The following is a 20,342-nucleotide window of genomic DNA, read 5'->3' as shown; positions in this document are numbered from 1 at the left end:
GCATTATATGTCTTCAGGGCTGTTTTTACTGACAAAACTGCGTTCAGCTTGTTAATTTATCAGTCTGGATATATCTAAAACATTAGGATGGAACTCAGAATATTTTTCAAGTGCTGTAATGACTGGTTTAGGTTGCTGTGGTCGTTTCTGATGATTGTCGACTCGCTTGTGGATAAAGCTGCGCCTATCTCTTATTGCCCCCAAAAACAAAAGGTCGCACGTTTTTATTTCGTTCTCTGGGAATACACGATGGTCTTTTATAACTTTTATTTTGTGTCACATCGTCTTAGTACAAGGCCCATATAGTAATAAAACTTGAAAGCCATCAACGAACTAATTGTTTTGATAGAAAGAATAAAATAATAAAAAAGAACAAATTGTCTTATTACCAAAAATAAAAATTTGCACGTTTTTATTTCGATCTCTAGGAATACACTATGGTCTTTTTATAACTTTTGTTTTGTGTTACATCTATGACTTATTGCAAGGGGCGTATTATAATAATAACACTTGAAAGCCACGTTTCAACAAACTAATTGTTTTAGGAAAAAAAAAGAAAAAAAAAAAGAACTAATTGTCTTTTTGGGCGTTGCATTCTTACAAATAAAAATAAAACTAGTAAATATATGTAGTTTTTGACAAACATCTCCACTGCTGTTCTCAAACAGGAGAACGTAAACTCAATCCATAAACCCTTTTCAGGATGTGATCCCATCTCCTGAAACTCAATCGAAAACCTTGCTATTTGGTTTAAACATGTGATTATTCAAATTGGATCAGGACTGGTTTTGTCAAGTTAAAATGTAATTTGATGAAAAATATTTATCTATATTATATATATATATATATATATTCAAACTTTTGTTTCAATCCGAGCCATGAAAATTGTGATACTCTTTATCAACTTTCTTTGGTGGGTTCATGATTTTCTGTTTTCTGAGGAGGAATGTTTCGGTGTACGAGGCAGTGGAGTTACATTTGGTGGTTGTCGGTATAGTACGTGCCAGATAAGTGGCGTGACAACTACTTAAAAATTTTGGCCTTGGCCCTTTATGTTGCTATAGATACGGATTCTTGGATAGATATTTGGTGACAAAAGAAATAGTTTATGAACATTTTTGGATATGTTGCATCACTATTTGGTTGATAGTCTGCGTTTGCGGATTTATTAACGTAGCATAAGATAAGCATGGCAAATACTTTATTTCTCCTCCCGTTCAAAGCGCCACTATATAGTATATACTATATCTTATTGATGCCTTTTTAATTTGATTTTAAAATTTGAAGGGTGAATGCACAATAATAATTATAAATATACTTAACAACCGAAAGAATACCATCCATGGATGATTATACTAAGTTAATTTTTCTTTATTTTCTTAGATTTTCCACCCATCAGACTGGTTGAGGAGCTATTGGGTAGGACTTTTCAAGATGATGTTGGGTCTTAAGCGGCTGATACTTGGGGTTTGGACAACAATATTGCCTTTTATTCTTTGTTAGACCATACCTGTGCAAGAAATAATTCTTTACTAAATAATGTCTTTTATATTCTAAATATAGTAGGTGACTTTCAAACTTTGGAACCCTTGTCGTTATCTCCTAGGTATTGATGGTTAATTTTTTTTTTTTTTAATGTTTAAGTTATATATTTAATTAAACCAATTGCTTGATTCATTCGCACGCCTAAATGACACCGACTTGCAGGTTTTTGAGACATTCTAATTTCAAAAAAGGGAGAATTCAATTTTGGTGCCTCTCACCTAACAAATTTTGGCCTTTTGCTTGACTTACATATGCTTGTGTTGTGCCTGTAGTGTTTGACTATAATTTATCTCAATAGCTAGCGTGTTCATAGCTGATAGGAGAGGTTTCCTGTCGACACCTATTCATAGCATTAACAGATCACTAATCAGTAGGGATTAGTAGGTATTAGATACGTAGATATACTTGAAAAGCATTTGATAGTCTTTTGCCAATTTTCTTTCATTTATCATATAAGAAAATTAAAAAAAAAAAAAAAAAAAAACTTAATTACTGCAGCTTTGATTGGCATTTCTTCCTCAATTTCATAAATCAATTATAGTTGATTGGGAGTTGTAGATTTTAAGGTTAAAGATTAACAAGTAAGCTATATTTATCTTCCCATTTATCGAGTTTGCGAGGTTGTCTATTTGCATAGAGATTAAAGAAGTTGTGTACCCATGTAAAATGTAAAAATCAGAATAATTAAGCATATTTCGTTCACAAAGGTATAATTCATGGTGGAAAAGCAAACCACGAAAAGGAGGTCAACGTTAACAGGTAGGAAATGTCTGTTATTTCGTCTTTTCTGATCGATCTCCTCCCGCCTAAGAGTTCGCCGGGTAGATTGCTGACATCTGTAATTTCTCCGTGGCCTTTCTCTTTTTTCTCACACCAAACCAAACCAAATCCAGAGGAAGAGAAAAATTCCCTTTTGCTTTGATTCAATGACGGTCAAACTCTACTGCTTGCTATACGATTCAGAACATACACAATTGACGACGACTGAGGAAGGCACATGCATACATATTATTTCTAAATTTCTCTATTGAAAGAGCTAAAAATTGTATTTCTTTCTAATTGTGTCATTCTATATAAACTAATTAAGACGAACAAAACTACAGGTACATGTAACTTTGAGTGAAGGAGTAAAATATCCAGACAGACAGACCGAAAAGTAAATCCTAATTCAGTTACAACTTTTGTGCAGCAAAAAAACTGAAACAAGAACGAAATCAATAATGATGAGGTGGAGAGGATGGTTGTAAAAGTACTAGTGTCCGGGACCCCTTTTGCTAGGTCCAGAAGCCAATCGAAAAGCCAAACTCCTTGCCAAAGGTCGATCACTGCTTGAGTTGTTAGAAGAAACTGCAAAGGATGCCATTCCCACCACTTCACCATCACCAACCTGTTGGCATCCAGCATTGCCAGAATTCATCGTCGTCGAGCGAAGGGCTCTGCAATCAGCTTGACCAAACTGTGCTGTCACGATCAGTAACATTAAACCCAGCACAATCCACAGGGCCTTCATTGATGTTGTTGTGGAGTTCTTTTTCATTTCCATTTATCTCTCTATCCAAATATTTATCTGGTTTTTCTCTTTCAAGCAAGTAGCAAGGGGATACGAGTTGTATACATATATATACAAACACACAAGGATTTGGTTGATGAGGACGGTGGAGGATTTGGAGCGGGGCCTCTATAGGAATATTTTGACTCGGCCTTTTTGCCGATAACAGGATGGGGTTTTACTTTGAAATTGTTGTGGCGTTGGAATTTGACTTTATACATACTAAAGTTATACATATTATTATTATTATTATATATACTACATGAAGTCATGAAGGAAAAAGTGCAAGAAAAATAATATTTGGAATTGGAAGAGTAAAAAAAGCAAGAGTTAGCGCAGGGTGTTACGGATGTGGTGTGCCTTGCATGGTCACGTCTAATCCCCAAAGGTTTTCACACGGTTGTGGGAGCTAATGGGTGTGGATGCGGTGTGTTACATATCTGTAACGCGGAATACACCTTTTGTGTTTTTTTTTTTTCTTTGTTATATGCTATATTTGCGTTCTATACATAATAATAATAATAATCATAACAAAATGCTAGATTTGTGTTTTGGATTGGATGAAATAAAATGATGACAGCCAATTTGAAGGGGACAACAGATATCGGTATTCGGTGAAACATATTACCCGATTTTAATCAGAACCTTTTTTTTTTTTTTTTTTTTTTTTTGGGTTTGTTGAACTGTCTCCGTCCCAAATTGAAGACGGTGCTTTTAGTGGGGAAAAGTTGAAGAGGTAAAAAGGTTTCCTAAAGGCTTCATATATATATATATATATATATGTATACACACGCACAACCCTTCTATGCTAGGCAAAGTTGTTCACCAGTTCGTGAGCGTCTATGAAGGATAGGTGGGTAAATTCTTTCATCGTAGCATTCCTATGTATAGAGAGAGAATGGCATCCTATCAAATTTACTGCCTGATCAGCCTTTTTTGCTCTGTTTCTTTTTCACTTTCGTCTTTTCAAGTTCTTTCCTCTCTTTCTCTTAAAGTGGAAAAAGTAGAATAACAATATTATCGTGTATAACGGTGGCTTCTATTTCATCCAAAGCCAACTAAATTAATTAATCGATATAAGATAAAGTAATAAATGCAGCTGGGCCAAACGCTGCAGCAGAGAAATATACAGGCTTGTGTTTGAAAAGCAGGGTTGTCTCTTTTATTTTAAAAAATGTATCATGTTTACTGGGAAGCTCTTAACCGTACTCTCTGTAAGATTCTATTCAAAGAATGTATATTTTAAATTAGTTTAAAGGAAGAAGCTAATTTCAATGCCAGAGCACCAACGTGTTCAACAATTCAACCTTCCTTTTTCCAGGAACATGCTCTTTGCCGAATGTGGAAGATTATGGAATTTTCACACTGACACTCGTAATTCATAACAAAGAAAATCAAATCTGATAAGAAATGGTATCTACCTTTGAAAGTTGAAAACTTCCATATTTTTCAATTAAATTCCAAGCTATACCGGCTGCTACTTTTTGTATAAGCCACATTTATACCTTATATCACATGCATGCATACAATTATGATACTTGAAACATGCTTAACACAACTAGTAAAATAAGAAAACTGTCCAATGTATAGACGACATAAAATATGAATTTTGGAAATTACGTAATGAATGTTAGTAACATCTGCTTCAGGCACATCGTATTTAGTAACCTTATATGAATGGGAAATGAGGAATCAGAGGGAAGAAAGCAACTGAATGAAAAGGATTGTGAAAAGTAAATTGTTGTCCGGCAGAATAAATTTCAAGAAATAAAAACCATGTAGTAAACTATTTCCATTATTTTCTTCAGGGATTTATTACAATCAAAAAAAAAAAAAAAAAAAAGTTTTCGTTTTCATTTTTGATCAATCCATAATCCTTCTCAGATCCACCTCTTTGATCTATTTATAAATTATTTTCAAATCGTGCAATTATCTAGAATTATTGGTATTTGGTTGGTCCTTTGGAGAATGTCTGGCACAAAAACTGAAAATAAACAAATTTTTAGTGATAAAGGATATAAATTAACAAAAAAAAAAAAAAAAGGTACAGAAATTAATAGATGTATCCAATTTGCAATAAATACCAATATTAAATGTTGCAGTTATCATTACTGTGGTGATCCATCGAAAACCCCTTTCTTGGTGCTCCAACCACCCGTTCACAATCCGACCAACCTTTCGTATGGAAGAATATTTTAATTTGTAGTTTCTCTGTTTTCCATGTCCACCGTGGTTTGTCTTCTTCCCCAGATTATCAGATAACTGTGGTTTTGTTTTTTCTTTTTCCTCTGGAATGGACAACCACTCCGTTATAACTTTACTGAGAATGTAAAATTCATGTGTTTGTATACATGAGGACATTTTACTGATGGCCCAGGAAAGGCAAAAAAGATTAGTAAAACAGTATTTTTGAATTCTCAAATTATTGGCTAGAGGACTGTTTTTTCTTTTTATTCTTTTATGAAATGTAGAGGACTTTTATTTATTTATTTTTCAAGGGAAAAAGATTGTTAAAATTAATTCATAGCTTTTTTGTTTGGGTGAATTAAAATGGTAGCTTCTTTCCTTTCTCATAAAAGACGTCCCTAATATAATATTTTATCAAAATAGGGGTAGTTGACGTTTTCATATTCAATTAACTACATATATATGTTTTAATGCATAGGCTTCAACGATGATCACCAGCGTTTTCAAGTAAAACAGTTTTTTCATAGGGTATGTGAATATCAACAAATACAAACGGGATGGCTGGAAGGGCAAGCCATATATCCCTATAAACTATTTAAATAACTAGGTTCAAGTATTATTTGCAAATAAAAAAAACTTAAATATTGGTGAATCTTTTAAATCCATGTTTGGTTGTTGTCCGAATTAAAAAAAAAAAAAAAAAATTCTTGCTGTGTTAAGATGAACGATTTTTCACGAGCATAAACGACAAAAATGCATATCACATTGTTCTTTTAACAATGATCAAATTTATTGTTTATTCGATTTTCCTCTATATATTAATTAAGTCATTTCTATATATTAATTGAGATTGTTGACTAAGTATTAAATATATATGCATGTAATATACAACTAGGACCAACTATACATGTTTCAATTGTTTTCTCAAAATAACAACACAACAAACACAACAACAACAATTAATGATAATACCTGCTTTCCAAAAAAGAAAAGAAAGTATAAATTGGTAACCAGATATAAATATCATCTTCCACGCGTGTACCGAATAATCGCGTGAGTTGTTTTCTTGGTACCATGATGAATATTGTTGCAGGACATATAGCAATTGTTTCAACGGTAATCTTCTTCCTCCTTGTGAGCCATGAGGATGAGGGTTGAGGTGGTAGTTAAGAGCCTGGAGATCAATCAAAATAGTTTCTGATTTGTGCAGTATGTACATGCACTGTGGATCACGTTGTTGTATTTTAAGTTTTAACATCATTTATTTTATAATTAACTTCAAGTTCCAATTATCAATATGCATGATCTCGTGAGCTTTGTTGGATCTTCAAATATCACCATGTAAGGGTGCACGCCAAGGAGGACCATCCACCACCCGGCAAGAGCCGCCTAAGCCGGCAATTTGCCAGTTTGATAACCACATATTCCCATTGACATGAATCCTTCATCACGGGCTCGTACATATGACTACGGTATCTTCATGAACTCAAAATCTTTTATGGGAGAAAAAATGCCATCGCCAAAGTCAAATTTGAAAGATGTTATTGTTTCAAGGCGTAGCTTTAAATTTATTTTAATGACTCAAGCATCGTCTACAAGCCGTCAAGCTCAAACTCCTTAAATTTCTGCGTCTACGAAGATGGATACCGATGACCAAAAACAGAAAGACGAGAATTTAATATATATTACGGCTTCTCGTTTCTTTAAAAGGACAAACTATTTTGCGGCTAATTTTGGTCTAGGTGGTCAAAGAGTATGATAACTGAATATAGAAAAAAGATCTTGCTCCCAAAACTACTCCTAAAAGTCTTCATGCTTGCTATTCTTTATAAATTAGATAATTTTTCCTTACAATTAGAGGCATGTTTCTCACTAGTTGCCTCTCCTATGTTTGTGTGTATATATATATATATATATACGCATCTAAACTGGTCCATCTTTCCTGTATACTTGCATCCTTTCCAGAGGCATCCCGACCACACTAATATCAAGAACGAGAAAGAGCCCAAAGGGAAATAATTAAGATATGATGAAGCACCGTTGCATCATTGTCTTTGCCCAACATTCCATCTCCATTTTTATATTCTTCCTTATACTCACATGTGTTAACCAAGTAGAGGGCTCTAGGCATCTTACAAACAAGCTTTCCACCACTTCCATCGACAGGTTTAAGTTATACAAAGCTTACTCTGGTCCCAGCAAAAGGGGAATTGGTCATGCTATAGTGCATTATCATTTTCCTACCCCAGTTAAAGGGTTGAAGATAACTCAAGCTTATTCTGGTCCCAGTAGAAGGGGAGTTGGCCATATGGCCCATGCCCTAATGCATCTCAAGCAGAATCCTTCTCCCACACCGATCAAGAAGCTCAAGACGGCCAAAACATATCGTTCTTGTCCTTAGCAATAGTCTATTTGCCATTAATTATCATTCAAATCAAATCCCATCTAGTCTGAAGAGGTCTATTGCATTATTCTTTCTCAAGCTAAACCAATAAGTAGATTCATAACACTTTCGTACTATTTTAGTTTTTATTTTATTATTATTTTTTTTTTGGGCAAAGAAGCGTGTAATTTTGCATTCTTTTCTTTGCTAAGCTTTTTATTTTTTTGGACTTCAATTTTCGTTACAAAATTGGAGAGAATCTATTTATTAGTGTCGTATGTCTCATGGGAATTTGGTAGGTTGTAACTTATGTATCATGTGAAATTTTGTTCAATTGAAGAGTAATTTTTAAATTGATGGAGACCGCTTTCACTTGACAATTTGATACCTTTTACAGGCAAAGTGCAAGGCATGACAATTTAAGCTGCTATTTAATTTCTGGTATGAGCTGTAAATTTTTTAATATACTACTAAAACTTCGTATTTTATGCGAAGAGAATCAAGGAAGATATATTCCAGCTTGGTTGGTTTTTCCTATTTCATTAATTGGTTTGACCCCTTTTTTTTTTTTTTTTTTCATATTTCTAATGAGAGTAATCATGGTTTAGCTCATTTTATGCAAGAATTGCAAATTCTACAATCACACGTGCTACTTTTGCACTATTTGAGTTGGTCCATTTTTTCCCCAAAAAACAAAAAAACGAATTGGCCCATTTATATGGAACTGCAAAGTCGATAACAAAATTCGAAATTATATGATAATTCTTGATCAGACTACAATTAAGGAAAACGGAACCATAACTTTGAAAACCCAAAATGATAGGCCCAAGAATATCAAATTAGATGAACAGAGAGCCCATGACTAAAAAAGTTTTCTATGGCCCATGCAGGTCTCGAACCTGCGACCTTCGCGTTATTAGCACGACGCTCTAACCAACTGAGCTAATAGGCCAGTTGTGGGAGGCCAGCATGCTTAATAATAGAAATTAGTAATGGTTACAGCTGATATTTTCCAGGACCGTCCAGTTGTTTCACCATTTGACTTTCATGTCATCGTCGATGTTACTGTCAATCATATATCGTGCTTATGTGCTCATGTGACTAGCATAAGAAACTATATAGAAGATGGACTGCTTGAAGCAAACAGATTATAACACTCAATTTCTCTTTTTGCCCTTTTGATTTCATTTTTTGGGGCGCATAGTGGTACTTGAAAATTGGAGGGCAGTTGGACTTTTTGTCAATTGGAATCTCTTCTTTCCTTTACGAGTGTTCAACACCCTTTGGTAAATTACAGGGACATTAATTCCACCTCCTGATAAGTTTTTGCGAGATATTGATCATGGAATCCAATCTTGGACCGCTGTATAACTGGCTATGATGGAACATAGAATGGACTAAGGTCTCTACAGCTATTTGATATATTTATGACGTAAGTAGCCAATCAAGGATCATTTCTTAAGCAGCTAAAGGCTTGTCACTTTTGTACTTGGAAGAGTAACAGAATTTTGGTTGAAAATGGAAGCCCCTATTTAAATTACTTCTCTATCTTAATTCTCAAGCATTGAGTCGGTGGTACTGTGGTTGGTTGATTTGATCAAATATCTCCACCCACTCACTCTGATTGCGTTCAGGGATTTACCTAAAAAGTGTCAAGTTGAAGAATGAGGGATTCAATTTCAGCAGTCTACTCATCTATACTCTTCTGCGGTAATTCATGTGACCCAGGAAACCGAATAAAGATCCGGTTGGGCAAATGAAAGAGTAGCTAGTGCCAAAAATGTCTATTTCATCAGCGATCTTGCTTGGAATCTTTGAACCAAAACAAAATTTTGCACAATCTTTGATCCTCCTTTTTTTTAATTTATTTTTTTATTCAATTTTGGTTTTATTGGTTTTGTATTGCCTTTTCAACAAGACTTTGTTACTTATTACGACCAACCGCGATGGAGTAAAGCAAACCTAACCCTTTCAGCACTTGATCGATGTGTGCCAGTGATCCTTCACTTAAAAGACCCAGTCTTTCTGTGATCCAAACAATAATTGATGTGATAGTACTATGGTCTCAAATTGTAGGTTTCCACACAGATCATCATGCCGAATTCGACCGCTCTCAACATTAGCTTTTTTTATTATTTTACTAATTGATTATTGAGTACACTTATTTGAACGTTTGACCACGATAGTTTCCAAATAAATATTTTGTAATAAATTATGTCCAAAATATACATATCCAGCTTTTGGGATCCCAACTTTACACTTTCTAAAATTGGGGAGGATTATTGATTTGAAACTGAGGAAGTTACATAATATCACATTCAATTATTTGTCTGTTACACGCCATGTAGAATCCTTGTGAATTATGAAAATTTGTACAATCTATATATCAAATTAATTGTAGAAAACCAAAGGTCTAGGCATCCAACCACTTATCTTAAAATTGAAGAACGATCTTTCTGAAGTGCATTCCTGTGGATGTGCACTGGCATTTAATCCTAACAAAAAGGATTTTTTTCATTTTCTCAATGCGAGTGAAAATGGATTATATTTGCATAAACCATGTAGAAAGTATTGAGCAATAGAATTTTAAAATAATATTCCGTTGTTGCTTGGCCGGTGCGAGTCGCATAAGCCTGTTGGCCCTATATCATTTTAAAGGATATAGAGGAGAATATTTGATTTTTACCGCACATACGTCCAAATAAGTTTTTGGGAATCTCGAAAGAGGAAGCAAAAGTAGTAAACGACTCAGACTGTAAAACAGAAGAAAAACAGCACATGGGACAAGGAATTTGACTCTAGTGGAACTGGGGAAACGATACACACCCAAACTTAATTACAAAATGTCAGGACAAAAATCGATAAAGTGAAAAAAAAAAGAAAATAATAATAATATTAATATTAATAAATAAAAGAAAGAAAAGTAGGAGGACATAGTGGTAAAGTTGAGAAAGAACCAAAGGGCATTCATTTCTCAAATTGTCGTCTTCGAAAACTATCAAAAAGCCCCACACCCACTTAACCACTCCACCCCCTTATGCGCCCCTACCACCACCACCACCACCACCACCGCTCTCACCCCCATCTCTTCGCCCAAAGGCCTTTAGTTGCATTTACACACCCAACCCCCCTGTTTTATTTCTTCCTTCATTCCAGTTTTCTAAAATAATTGATTTCTAAATAAAATTTATTTTCTGTTGATTACCATCGTATCCTCTTTCAATCTTCCTGTCGCATAACTTAAAAAGCCACAAATCCAAGTGTCATAATCTGTATCCCAACCACTATTTATTTTTGTGGAGGGTGAAAGGAAAGAAGGAAAGGATCTATAATTCTCGGTTCAGAAATTGTTGTAAAACCATGAAGCGCGCGTGTCCGGGCGAGGATGATGATGGTGAGAAGATGAAGAAGATAAAGGTAGAAGAAGCAGAAGAAGAAGAAGAAGAAAAAAGTGGGATTATGAATCTGGATGATAATTTGCTGTTTGAGGTGTTCAAGCACGTGGACGCAAAGACGCTGGCGATGGCGGCGTGCGTAAGCAAACAGTGGCATAAAACAGCAGAGGACGAGCGTCTCTGGGAGCTGATCTGCACAAGGCACTGGGCTAACATCGGCTGCGGCAACCAACAGTTGAGATCTGTTGTCCTTGCGCTCGGTGGGTTTCGTCGTCTCCACTCTTCTTTTATTTGGCCTCTCTCGAAGCCTAAATCTTCGTCTTCCTCCTCCTCCTCGACTTCCTCGTCTTCCTCCTCCTCATCGTCGCCCTGGCATCGGTTGGCGCCGATGCTTGGTCCAAAGCCCCCGGTTGGTTCCAAGCCCCCGACTCGCTGGGGAAAAGACGAGGTTAACCTCTCGCTCTCGCTTCTCTCTATTCGCTTCTACGAGAAGATGGATCCCACTAACAGAGGCAGATGAGACGCTATTTTTCCTTGTACGTAACATATATATTTCCTAATTCCGTTTTGCCCTGTTGTTTTGTTTCTTTCTTTTTCGACTTCGATTTGGGACTTTCCGTTTTATTTTATTTTATTTTTGTTTTTCCACTCTTGCTCTGGATTTCTGCCGTTTTGGGAATCAGATCTGTATTCTTGTTGACTTTTAAGCTTATTATTGTACATAAATTGAAATTAACTTTCTGAACTATTGTATGTTGATGGTTACGAATTAAGAGTGCAAGTTCTGTTTCCCATCTCTCTCTCTCTCTCTCTTTTTTTTTTTTTTTTTTAACTGCTAATTTGTTATTGCGGGAAATTTCTAGTTTGGATGTTATGGAAATTAGGCAAACGAACATGAACAGGGTAATGGTTTTTGCCGGAAAAATGATGGGGTCAATCTGATTGGAGAAATTCTGGGGATGCTTTTCCGAACACACACAAACAGAGTCCGGTTGTAAATTGTAAAAGATTTTTAATGCAGTCCAAGCTTTAATGGCCTTTTGGCGTGGCCTAATTGCTAGACACACACACATGGCTTCTCTGTAGAATAGATCCACAGGTCCCTTGGAATACCAAATTGTCGTATATATTAGATGCACAAGTTGGGTATTGGGTTGGCGTTGCTGGAGTTCTATTCCACTGTGACAACTGTAATTTGGTTCTTCGATCTCTCGTATACGTGTGTCTGGTTGACTTGCAGGCTTCGATCAGATTGCCATTTTCCTACCTCAGAAAAAAATCTCAGCATATGCATTTTTCTTTAATTTGGATGTGGAGATAATAATTGATTTCTAACCACATTTGTGGATGGTCGACAAGCCAATTTCAAAGTGATTTTTATTATTATTTTTTTTTTTGGGTCCTGTTTGAAAACCATTTTCAAAGTGATAAGATGCCAAATGAGAAATCTATTCCCACCAACAAATTTGTATGTTTTTGTTTCCGATTTCAAGATAGGACCATCTTTGGGCTTTAAAAGTGAATGGGTTAACTTTCTATGGCCCTAATTTGGTTCCCTGTGCATTTCCAATTCAAAATTGATGACAGAAAAGTCAGAAATCCGCACCACCCTTTTAACCTTTGAATATAAGCAATGTTTGAATATGAATATAGAAGCGTATCCAAAGAATTGGAGTATTTTTTTCAGGCGGGAATGAGGGCCAAGAGACCAAACAAAAACAAAAACGCCGGGGGGCTAGTAAAATGTGGACTCTGTCTCATTCACCAGGACCAAAAAACTCAAGCCCTTCTACCATTATGCCTAGGACCAAATGAAACACAACGGTTATTCACTATTAAAATAATCTATAACAAAATAAAAAAAATCCATCACACAAGGGTAACGAGTTTCAATTGAACTGCCATGATATGATAATAGAGACACTGTGGTGAATGGAGAGTACATGGACATACACTTTCTGCCAAAAAAACCAAAGTGGCGTCAGCTGTGTGTCTTTGCCTGTCAAATGAACTTATGCCACATGAGTTTTAGAATAATAGGAGAGGCCTTGGATTTTGGGGCTTTTGGTATACATATTCGACAATCGACAGAGAACGGACGGGCATGAGAAGAGACATCATAGTGGAGCTACACAATTTTATTCGTCCACCTCCCTCTAATGCCGTCCTATGCTTGGCCCTTGGGTCATATTCTGTTTGTCACATGCTGTTTTTGTTTTCCTCGTTTACTTTCCATTTGGGTCATATGACCTGTAAGTGAATACCCTTCCAACTAATAAAACTTCCATTTAATAAAACCTAGAATTAGGATTTTACACTTGTGCTTAATGTAATAAAATGAAAATTTTACATAGGAGTCTAGTACTAAAAGGGCACAAAATATATATATCTCCTTTTTTTAAAATCCTATAGTAAGATTTAATTCACTCCAATAAGACTTATTTAAAAGCTTATTTAGCCTAGTAATAACCAAAATGCATGGAGCGTTCAACTTAATTTCTTCCCTACCTCAAAATAATAATAATAATAATAAGTAAATAAAATAATTTCTTCCGCAATACATGGTCGGCTTCCAAACATGAGATCAGACAGACGTAGAAAAATAAAATAATTAACAAAAAAAGAAAAGCATTAAAATATAGCAAAAATATGGATCCATTTTGGTTTGGGATTTGTCATATTATATATGCTTTTGTTGGCATCATCACCCATGAAATCGTGATTAGTTTTTTGAAATATATATAATTTTCAGCAGGATTAGGCACTTCCGCGAGCTGAAGCAGAATTCTAAAAGTTTAATGCTACTACCTTTTCATTCAAAGGTAAAATATTTGACATTCGATATCCATATTTGGAATTAAAAGTTAATATTTTTTAAAGTTTTTTATTGTGTAAATGGTTTCTAATCCTATTACCAAAAAATAAAAATAAAAAATGCTTTTTATTCCGTGCATTACGTCCTTTTTCCTCCTATAAAGAAGCGGAGGTGGCGGTTGGCGGCATCTCATAGATCCCTTTAACCCAAATTACTCACGTATTGGAATGGCTCTTCAGCAGCGCACAAACTCTTGTTGGGTTGGGTGGGGGTGGTTAAGAAGTCTGGTCCCTTTTGGAGGTGAACAATTATAAATAGTATCAGTTTAATTAACAAAGTCATATTCTTTATTTTTTAAATTAATTGGGTTTATTAGTGAGCCATAAGTGCAACGCTTTAACTTAAAAGAAAATAAAAAATTCTCAATTCTAATCTTAATTTAAAATCAGATATCGAGATTGATTTACACCCACTATTAATTTATTATAAGCTTACTAAGCAAAATAATAACACTAACCACAAATTAATGCATGGAACATTAAGCTCTCATCTCACCTAGACGAGGATCTTTCCTCGTCAAGACGCGAAGCTTCCGACCACATGAAATAGCAAAATAAAATAAGTAAGACAGAAATTAAACATAAAAAATGATCGAGCAAAGTTTTGTGTCAAATTTGGTTTAGGATTTGTGATGAATGAGGTCACTTTGACTTGAAATCTCGTTGATTCTGAACAAAAGTTGCCGGCTTCATCACCCATGACGTCTTGAGTGGCTTTTTGAACGATGTGTGATTTTCAGTAGTATTAGGAAGTTTCGAAGGCTATGGTAGAATTCTAAAAATTCTTCTTTAATAATACTACTTTTTACTCAGATATACAATCTGTGTGATTTCCACAACCATATTTGAACAATATTTGTTCACCAAAAAATAAAAATAAAAATATGTAGACGATAATTATATTATAAGCTTTATTTTGTGAATGCTTTTTCTTTGATTTCATGCATTACGTCCTCATGGTCATTCCTACTGTAAAGAAGCCACCCATCAAAACCTTTCAAACCCAACAACACATGTTTGGATGAGGATGTTGCACTCTTCCTTTTTTACCCCTGGTAAATTGCATGTCTTCTTTGGCCACCTTGCTGAACGCTCTTCTTCTATAAATACGGCACTCATATCTCTCATTTTTGCACATCGACGGACATCTCAGAAGCCAAAGCCTTTTACTGCATTTAAGATTATATCATTCCAAGCTCATTAAGATTATAATCAAAATGAGCAGAAATTTGAAGCCTCTGATCTGCATTTTCATTACCGTACTTGTCCTCCTAAGCTCTTTGATTTCCGTATCAGAAGCTCGTCCTCTGAATTTAAACGGAGGCACTGACATTTTCTTTGATGGGCTTTACATTGAAGGAATCAAAGCCGGATCATCAGGTCCAAGTCCAGGAGGCAAAGGTCACAGCTTCACCAATGCTCAAACTCTTGGAGGAATCAAAAACTCTGGTCCAAGCCCTGGCGGAGGTGGACACTGATATAAAATCATACAAGTCATGTATTCATAATTCATTTTTGCGGTTTGACAAATTTCTTTATTTATCATTATTAGTTTGATAAATAAGTGGAGCACTGCTACTACTGTCATTCTTGGTTCTCAAGAATTCAGATTGAGATAGTATTCGTTTTAGGTTTTGGGATATGTAAAATTGAGCAGAGATGCTATTTGTTTGTATTCATTAAATTCATTTTATGTTTGTTTCAATTATATTTGTCATGCAGAAGCAGCAGCAATTTCATTTATATATATATATATATATGTTTCGAATTTGAATATCTATAAATCTTTATGATACATCATTTTTTTTTGCCCAAAAAAATAATAATAATAAAATAAAGTTTCAAAGTAAACATTCAATTAAGTAACGGTAATAGCAATCCATTATTCCAGTATTAACCAGAGAAGAGAGAGACATAATTCTCGCCCAAAAAATAGAAATGGTACTCATGAGCTACCAAAATTTAATTAAAAAAAAAAAACCTTTAATTTAACCAATAAGGCCCCTTAGGAGCATTATTTTATTTTTTTATTTTTTTTTAAGTTCGGAACGAAAGCAATCTATTACCCAAATAAATAAAAAGGGGAAAGCAATCATCCAGTGGAAAAAAAGGAGGGTTAATTTTGTTGAGTTGTGCAATAAATGCCAAGAGACGATGTCGTTTTGATGGTTTATTTTTGTTTTTTAATTTTTGTTTTTTTTTTTTTTTAATGTTTCCATGGTGATCGCTGCCACCATTTTCAATCAAAGCGTTCCTTCTGACTTTCAGTGTAAGCTTATGCATTTGTTGCAACTATAAGATTGAGGTTAAAAAAAAAAAAAGAAATCGTAATTGTCAATTCAAACAGGGCGAAGTTTGTTGCATAATGGGAAGCTCGAAGAGTGGAGTTGGTAGTGATTCCTCCGCCACGGAGTCCGGAGGTGCCGATTGTGGTACCTCTGGTGAAACGGACTCCGACATCCACAATTCACTTCCTCCATCCGATTCAATCCCTTTTTCAAAAGGTGAAAAGGTCCTCGCCTTTCATAACCTTCAAATTTACGACGCCAAGGTACTTCCTATTTTACTTTCAACCAAGTAACAACCTAATTTGGGGTAATGGAGGGTTACATCCTCACCACACCACTGTCTAATTCTCGGTTGATTGGTCACGTTTATGGAAATTTCTTATTCTTATTTCTGCTACGTGTTTTTGCTTGCAAGGTGACGAGGATTGATAATCAGATGAATGAATTGAAGTTCTATGTCCACTACCTTGTAAGTACCTGCTAAGTTATTAGTAATTATTCTTCGCGGGTGTGCATTACCATTATACGTGCCTTCTCCATTTTCATGTTCTTTTTTGGGATATATATATATATATATTATTTTTCTTCGCTAGGATTCTTGAGAAATTGTTAATCCTTATTATACTATATTAATTGATTGCTTGATCTTTTACTCTGCAGGGCTGGAATAAAAGGTGAGTACATACTCCTGCTACAATGCTCTCAAAATTTACAAGTACGGTCTCATTCAAGTTGGTTGTGATTTTCTTGTCAACAGTGGTCAGTTGACTTCAATGCCTATGCTAATAAGATTTCATTGTTAGTTGAATATCTCTGTTTTCTAATGGTCTTAAAGAATGGTGATTAGGAGTTCTATTAGACAATAAAACGAATATATTTCAACATTCATGGCTGATATTTCTTGTTACAAACTCTTGAATTGTTTTTCCTTACCTTACTATGATTTTTGAACAGTTGGGATGAATGGGTAGGTGTAGAGCGTTTGATGAAACACACTGAAGAGAATGTGCAGAAACAACGGGCCCTGAACGCAAAACAAGAAAAGGACAAAAGAACAAAACTTGCACGATCTTCGCAGATTAAACCAAAATGTATAAATGCTGGCTCTATCCATGGTCTTTGCCAATAAAATTTGTAGTTTCTTCTTTCCATTTAAATGTGGGACAAGCACTCAAGTCCGTTTTATTTTTCTGTGTTTGGATTTGATATTGGATCTTTTTTCTTATTAATTGATAAACCGGAAAAGAGAAAAAAAAGAAAAAGAGAGTGTAAGATTGTCGAAGGATAAATTCGTAAAGTTGCCTAATGCCTACTTTTAGTTGAATTCAACTGCTGAGCTTATGGACATAGTTTAAACCTCTGGAGAGGGGGAAAGACTAAAGAGCAACTAAAATGCGGCAAACTTACTTCTCATGTACTATTGCAGGTTGGGGGTTGACTAGCTTAGAAAAAGATTTCATTTATGAATTTTCTTGGCCGTGCATCTTTGGCATTAAATTTGCTGCTAAAGGCAGGTTGGAAATCTTTAGTTCAAAATTTTCATAGAGAAAAGAAGTTTTATCATCTTTGATAAATTATTGCTTTTCATACATACTTGACCATATGCTTTGTTCATCCATAGCTTCCAAAACCTTCATTCTTTTGTATAATTGTGTATTCCAAGTTAGTTGGTTGAACTTTATTGTTGTTTGGTGTTCACGTTAAATTGATTGCATGTACTCCTTATAGCATGGAATTAGGTGACACTATATCTTTAAGCTTTTAAATGAAATTGTGTGCAGCGATGAGAGGCAAGAAGCGAAAGAATGATTCTGCTGTTAGGGTAAGCTTTGATTCAGTGGTCCGTAAAGCATTAAACAATCTCAACATGCTTGCTCTTTTTAGATATACTTCTAGTCAGTCCGTATAACCATCCTTTGTTTCGAGTCTTAGCATTCTGAGGTGTTATATCAATAATTTGTTGTGTTTTTACCAAGCCTTTGTTTGCTGATGTTAGGAGAAAAGCACCATATGTATGGAAAAGCTTGTAAGCCTTCAAATTCCACCTGAACTAAAGAAGCAGCTGGTTGATGATTGTGAATCTGTTACTCACATGGGCAAGGTTTCTATATTTCATATTACTTAACTACTTCATTCTTAACAGGGATTAAACGATGCCTTATATTATTTTTGTTGGTGGCTATAACAGCAATATGTTTTGTGCCCTTTGTTGCAGCTTGTTAAACTTCCATGTACCCCAAATGTGGATGACATAGTGAAGAAGTATCTAGATTACAGGCTAAAGAAGGATGGCTTGTAAGTTCTTGCCCTGCCTGTTATCCCCCGTTTCTCTTTATTAACTTGTATTTTTCTGTTCTTATGTTTGAACTTTATCTTTTGCATCTAGGAGAGCTAATCCAGTTGGAGAAATTCTTAAAGGATTATGTAGTTACTTTGACAAAGTGTTGCCAGTGATGCTACTCTACAAAAGTGAGCGTCAGCAATATAAGGAGGCAATTGCAGATGATGTGTCTCCTTCAACTGTATATGGTGCTGAACATCTACTACGCCTCTTTGGTATGGTTCTTCTGTCCATGGTTTACCTGGAGAAAAAAAGTACATTATTTTGGATGTGCAAGTGGATATTTTTGTATATTGATTTTGGTTGTTATGGTTTCATTCATGTTCTCTATTCTTAGTGCTTCAGAACTAATTCATGGTGCTTATGTTTGGATTACAGCTAGTGGTTATGTAAAAATGGATATGAATATCCAAGCTTCTAAAAGTCTCCTTTAGTTGCTTTATCGTAGCTTTTGTTATATAAAGCTTCATGTTATTGCCTGATTTGGGTAACTAGAAGTTCTCTTTCACGGATATCCAAAGTCTTTGGCGTTGCATTTCTAATTTAAGTTTAATGATCCTGCAGTTAAGTTGCCCGAGATACTGTTTTTTGCCAAAATTGAAGACAAGACAATTGCGGAGTTGCAGCAAAATTTGGTTGACTTTCTAAAGTATGAACTTTAAGCATCCTTCTGGACATGTTTTCAATTGTATATTTATTTTGTGTCGTGCTATTAGTGTATTATAGCTGGATATCTCATTATGGTGAAAGTTTGATTTCCACGGAATATAAGTAACTGGAATCAGGATTCCAATGACGCATACGACTGACATTTTTTGAACCTCTCATCCACAATGATCAACATTGCCGACAGACAATGAATTGTACAAATTTGACATCTTTTCTTGCTGTTGGTAATTATAGGACAAGTTTACTACATTAAATAAATGGTTTCAGGTAATTTTTTACGGTTATCATAGTAAAAATGTTTTATCCGAAAGAACTTGTGTCAGTTGCATATATTTTTACCTGTTGGAGTTTCTGTTTGTTTGGTGCATGGCTTTCTTCTCATGAGCCAATAGTGACTGGAAATTGAGCAAATAATTCTGTATATTCAAGATAATATGATTAAATACGATCTATTTTAACAATGAGTTTTGATCTTTGTCCTCTAGCAGTCTGACTAACATATATAAATTCAATTTTGCAGATTCCTACAGAAGAATCGAAGTGCATTTTTCCTCTCTACTTACCATGTACATGAAGATACTGAAATCAGCAGCAACGACTAACTCACTAATACATATATGTACTTGTAACAACTTTCTCATAGTAGCTTAAAACAGTATGTTTGCTGGTTTCCTTAGTCATGTTTGTTTATAGATGGAAAATTTCAGATGCTTTGTTTGAAGATAAACAGTATAAGAACTATGGCAAATATGGTGGAAGAAAACAAATATATTTTGTTTGGTAACAATGCCAAGAAAAAATATATAAGAACAATTTCAAGTTACTTGATATAGTAATTAATATCTAATACTCTTTATTTTGAGAATTATTAGCATTCTATTTACTTGGTAACAGAAAAATAATTGTGCGGCCAAGTTGCTGAAAAATTAAGCAGGTAAACGGCTGAGAAAGGAAATACTTTCCACACTTGGATGATGGTGGGTCCATGATCGAAAGGGGAAAAGCTGTCCTCGGCGTTCCTCTTGTTATTAGTTTAAACAGAAGATATGAGAGTGGCTTTTGCTTGCGCTGACTATCAAAGACAGCCGCCAAGTATTATATTTGGTTAATC

General features: G+C 34.9%; 3 protein-coding genes and 1 non-coding gene across 5 annotated transcripts; 2 read left to right on the top strand and 2 right to left on the bottom strand.

The window, feature by feature from the left end:
- Positions 1-2,553: 2,553 nt before the first annotated feature.
- LOC132803728 (uncharacterized) lies at positions 2,554-3,424 on the bottom strand. The gene has a single exon (XM_060817167.1). The coding sequence runs from the start codon at positions 3,086-3,088 to the stop codon at positions 2,798-2,800; it is 291 nt and encodes a 96-aa protein (XP_060673150.1). The 5' UTR covers positions 3,089-3,424; the 3' UTR covers positions 2,554-2,797.
- A 5,118-nt stretch (positions 3,425-8,542) lies between these two features.
- Positions 8,543-8,616, bottom strand: TRNAI-AAU (transfer RNA isoleucine (anticodon AAU)). Its single transcript has one exon. It is a non-coding gene; the product is annotated as a tRNA-Ile (tRNA).
- Positions 8,617-10,689: 2,073 nt separating this feature from the next.
- On the top strand, positions 10,690-11,851 carry LOC107420540 (F-box protein GID2). The gene has a single exon (XM_016029528.4). It carries the CDS (start codon positions 11,025-11,027, stop codon positions 11,577-11,579), a length of 555 nt encoding a protein of 184 aa, XP_015885014.1. The 5' UTR covers positions 10,690-11,024; the 3' UTR covers positions 11,580-11,851.
- A 4,202-nt stretch (positions 11,852-16,053) lies between these two features.
- On the top strand, positions 16,054-20,054 carry LOC107420537 (protein MRG1). Of its 2 annotated transcripts, XM_025074674.3 has the most exons (11): positions 16,054-16,202; positions 16,281-16,484; positions 16,637-16,690; positions 16,882-16,895; positions 17,176-17,312; positions 18,003-18,043; positions 18,218-18,322; positions 18,437-18,516; positions 18,608-18,777; positions 19,127-19,211; positions 19,752-20,054. In XM_025074674.3, exons 2-11 carry the CDS (start codon positions 16,299-16,301, stop codon positions 19,831-19,833), a joined length of 954 nt encoding a protein of 317 aa, XP_024930442.3. In that variant the 5' UTR covers positions 16,054-16,202; positions 16,281-16,298; the 3' UTR covers positions 19,834-20,054. The 2 variants fall into 2 exon arrangements, with proteins under 2 accessions (XP_024930442.3, XP_048330926.2); XM_048474969.2 differs by lacking the exon at positions 16,054-16,202 and having other exon boundaries at positions 16,209-16,484.
- The last annotated feature ends 288 nt before the right edge of the window (positions 20,055-20,342 follow it).

The sequence above is a fragment of the Ziziphus jujuba genome, chromosome 5 (genome assembly GCF_031755915.1).
Source record: "Ziziphus jujuba cultivar Dongzao chromosome 5, ASM3175591v1".
Classification (NCBI taxonomy): Eukaryota; Viridiplantae; Streptophyta; class Magnoliopsida; order Rosales; family Rhamnaceae; genus Ziziphus; species Ziziphus jujuba.
The sequence above is the reverse complement of the archived record's forward strand: the minus strand, read 5'-3'. Positions and strand labels throughout refer to the sequence as shown.

Excerpts from the sequence above, each read along its gene's own strand:
- LOC132803728 (XM_060817167.1), bottom strand. The coding sequence starts at position 3,088 with ATGGAAATGAAAAAGAACTCCACAACAACATCAATGAAGGCCCTGTGG.
- LOC107420540 (XM_016029528.4), top strand. The coding sequence starts at position 11,025 with ATGAAGCGCGCGTGTCCGGGCGAGGATGATGATGGTGAGAAGATGAAG.
- LOC107420537 (XM_025074674.3), top strand. The coding sequence starts at position 16,299 with ATGGGAAGCTCGAAGAGTGGAGTTGGTAGTGATTCCTCCGCCACGGAG. Across the intron at positions 16,485-16,636 it reads TTCAAATTTACGACGCCAAG|GTGACGAGGATTGATAATCA; the intron begins GTACTTCCTATT and ends TTTGCTTGCAAG. Across the intron at positions 17,313-18,002 it reads TTCGCAGATTAAACCAAAAT|CGATGAGAGGCAAGAAGCGA; the intron begins GTATAAATGCTG and ends AATTGTGTGCAG.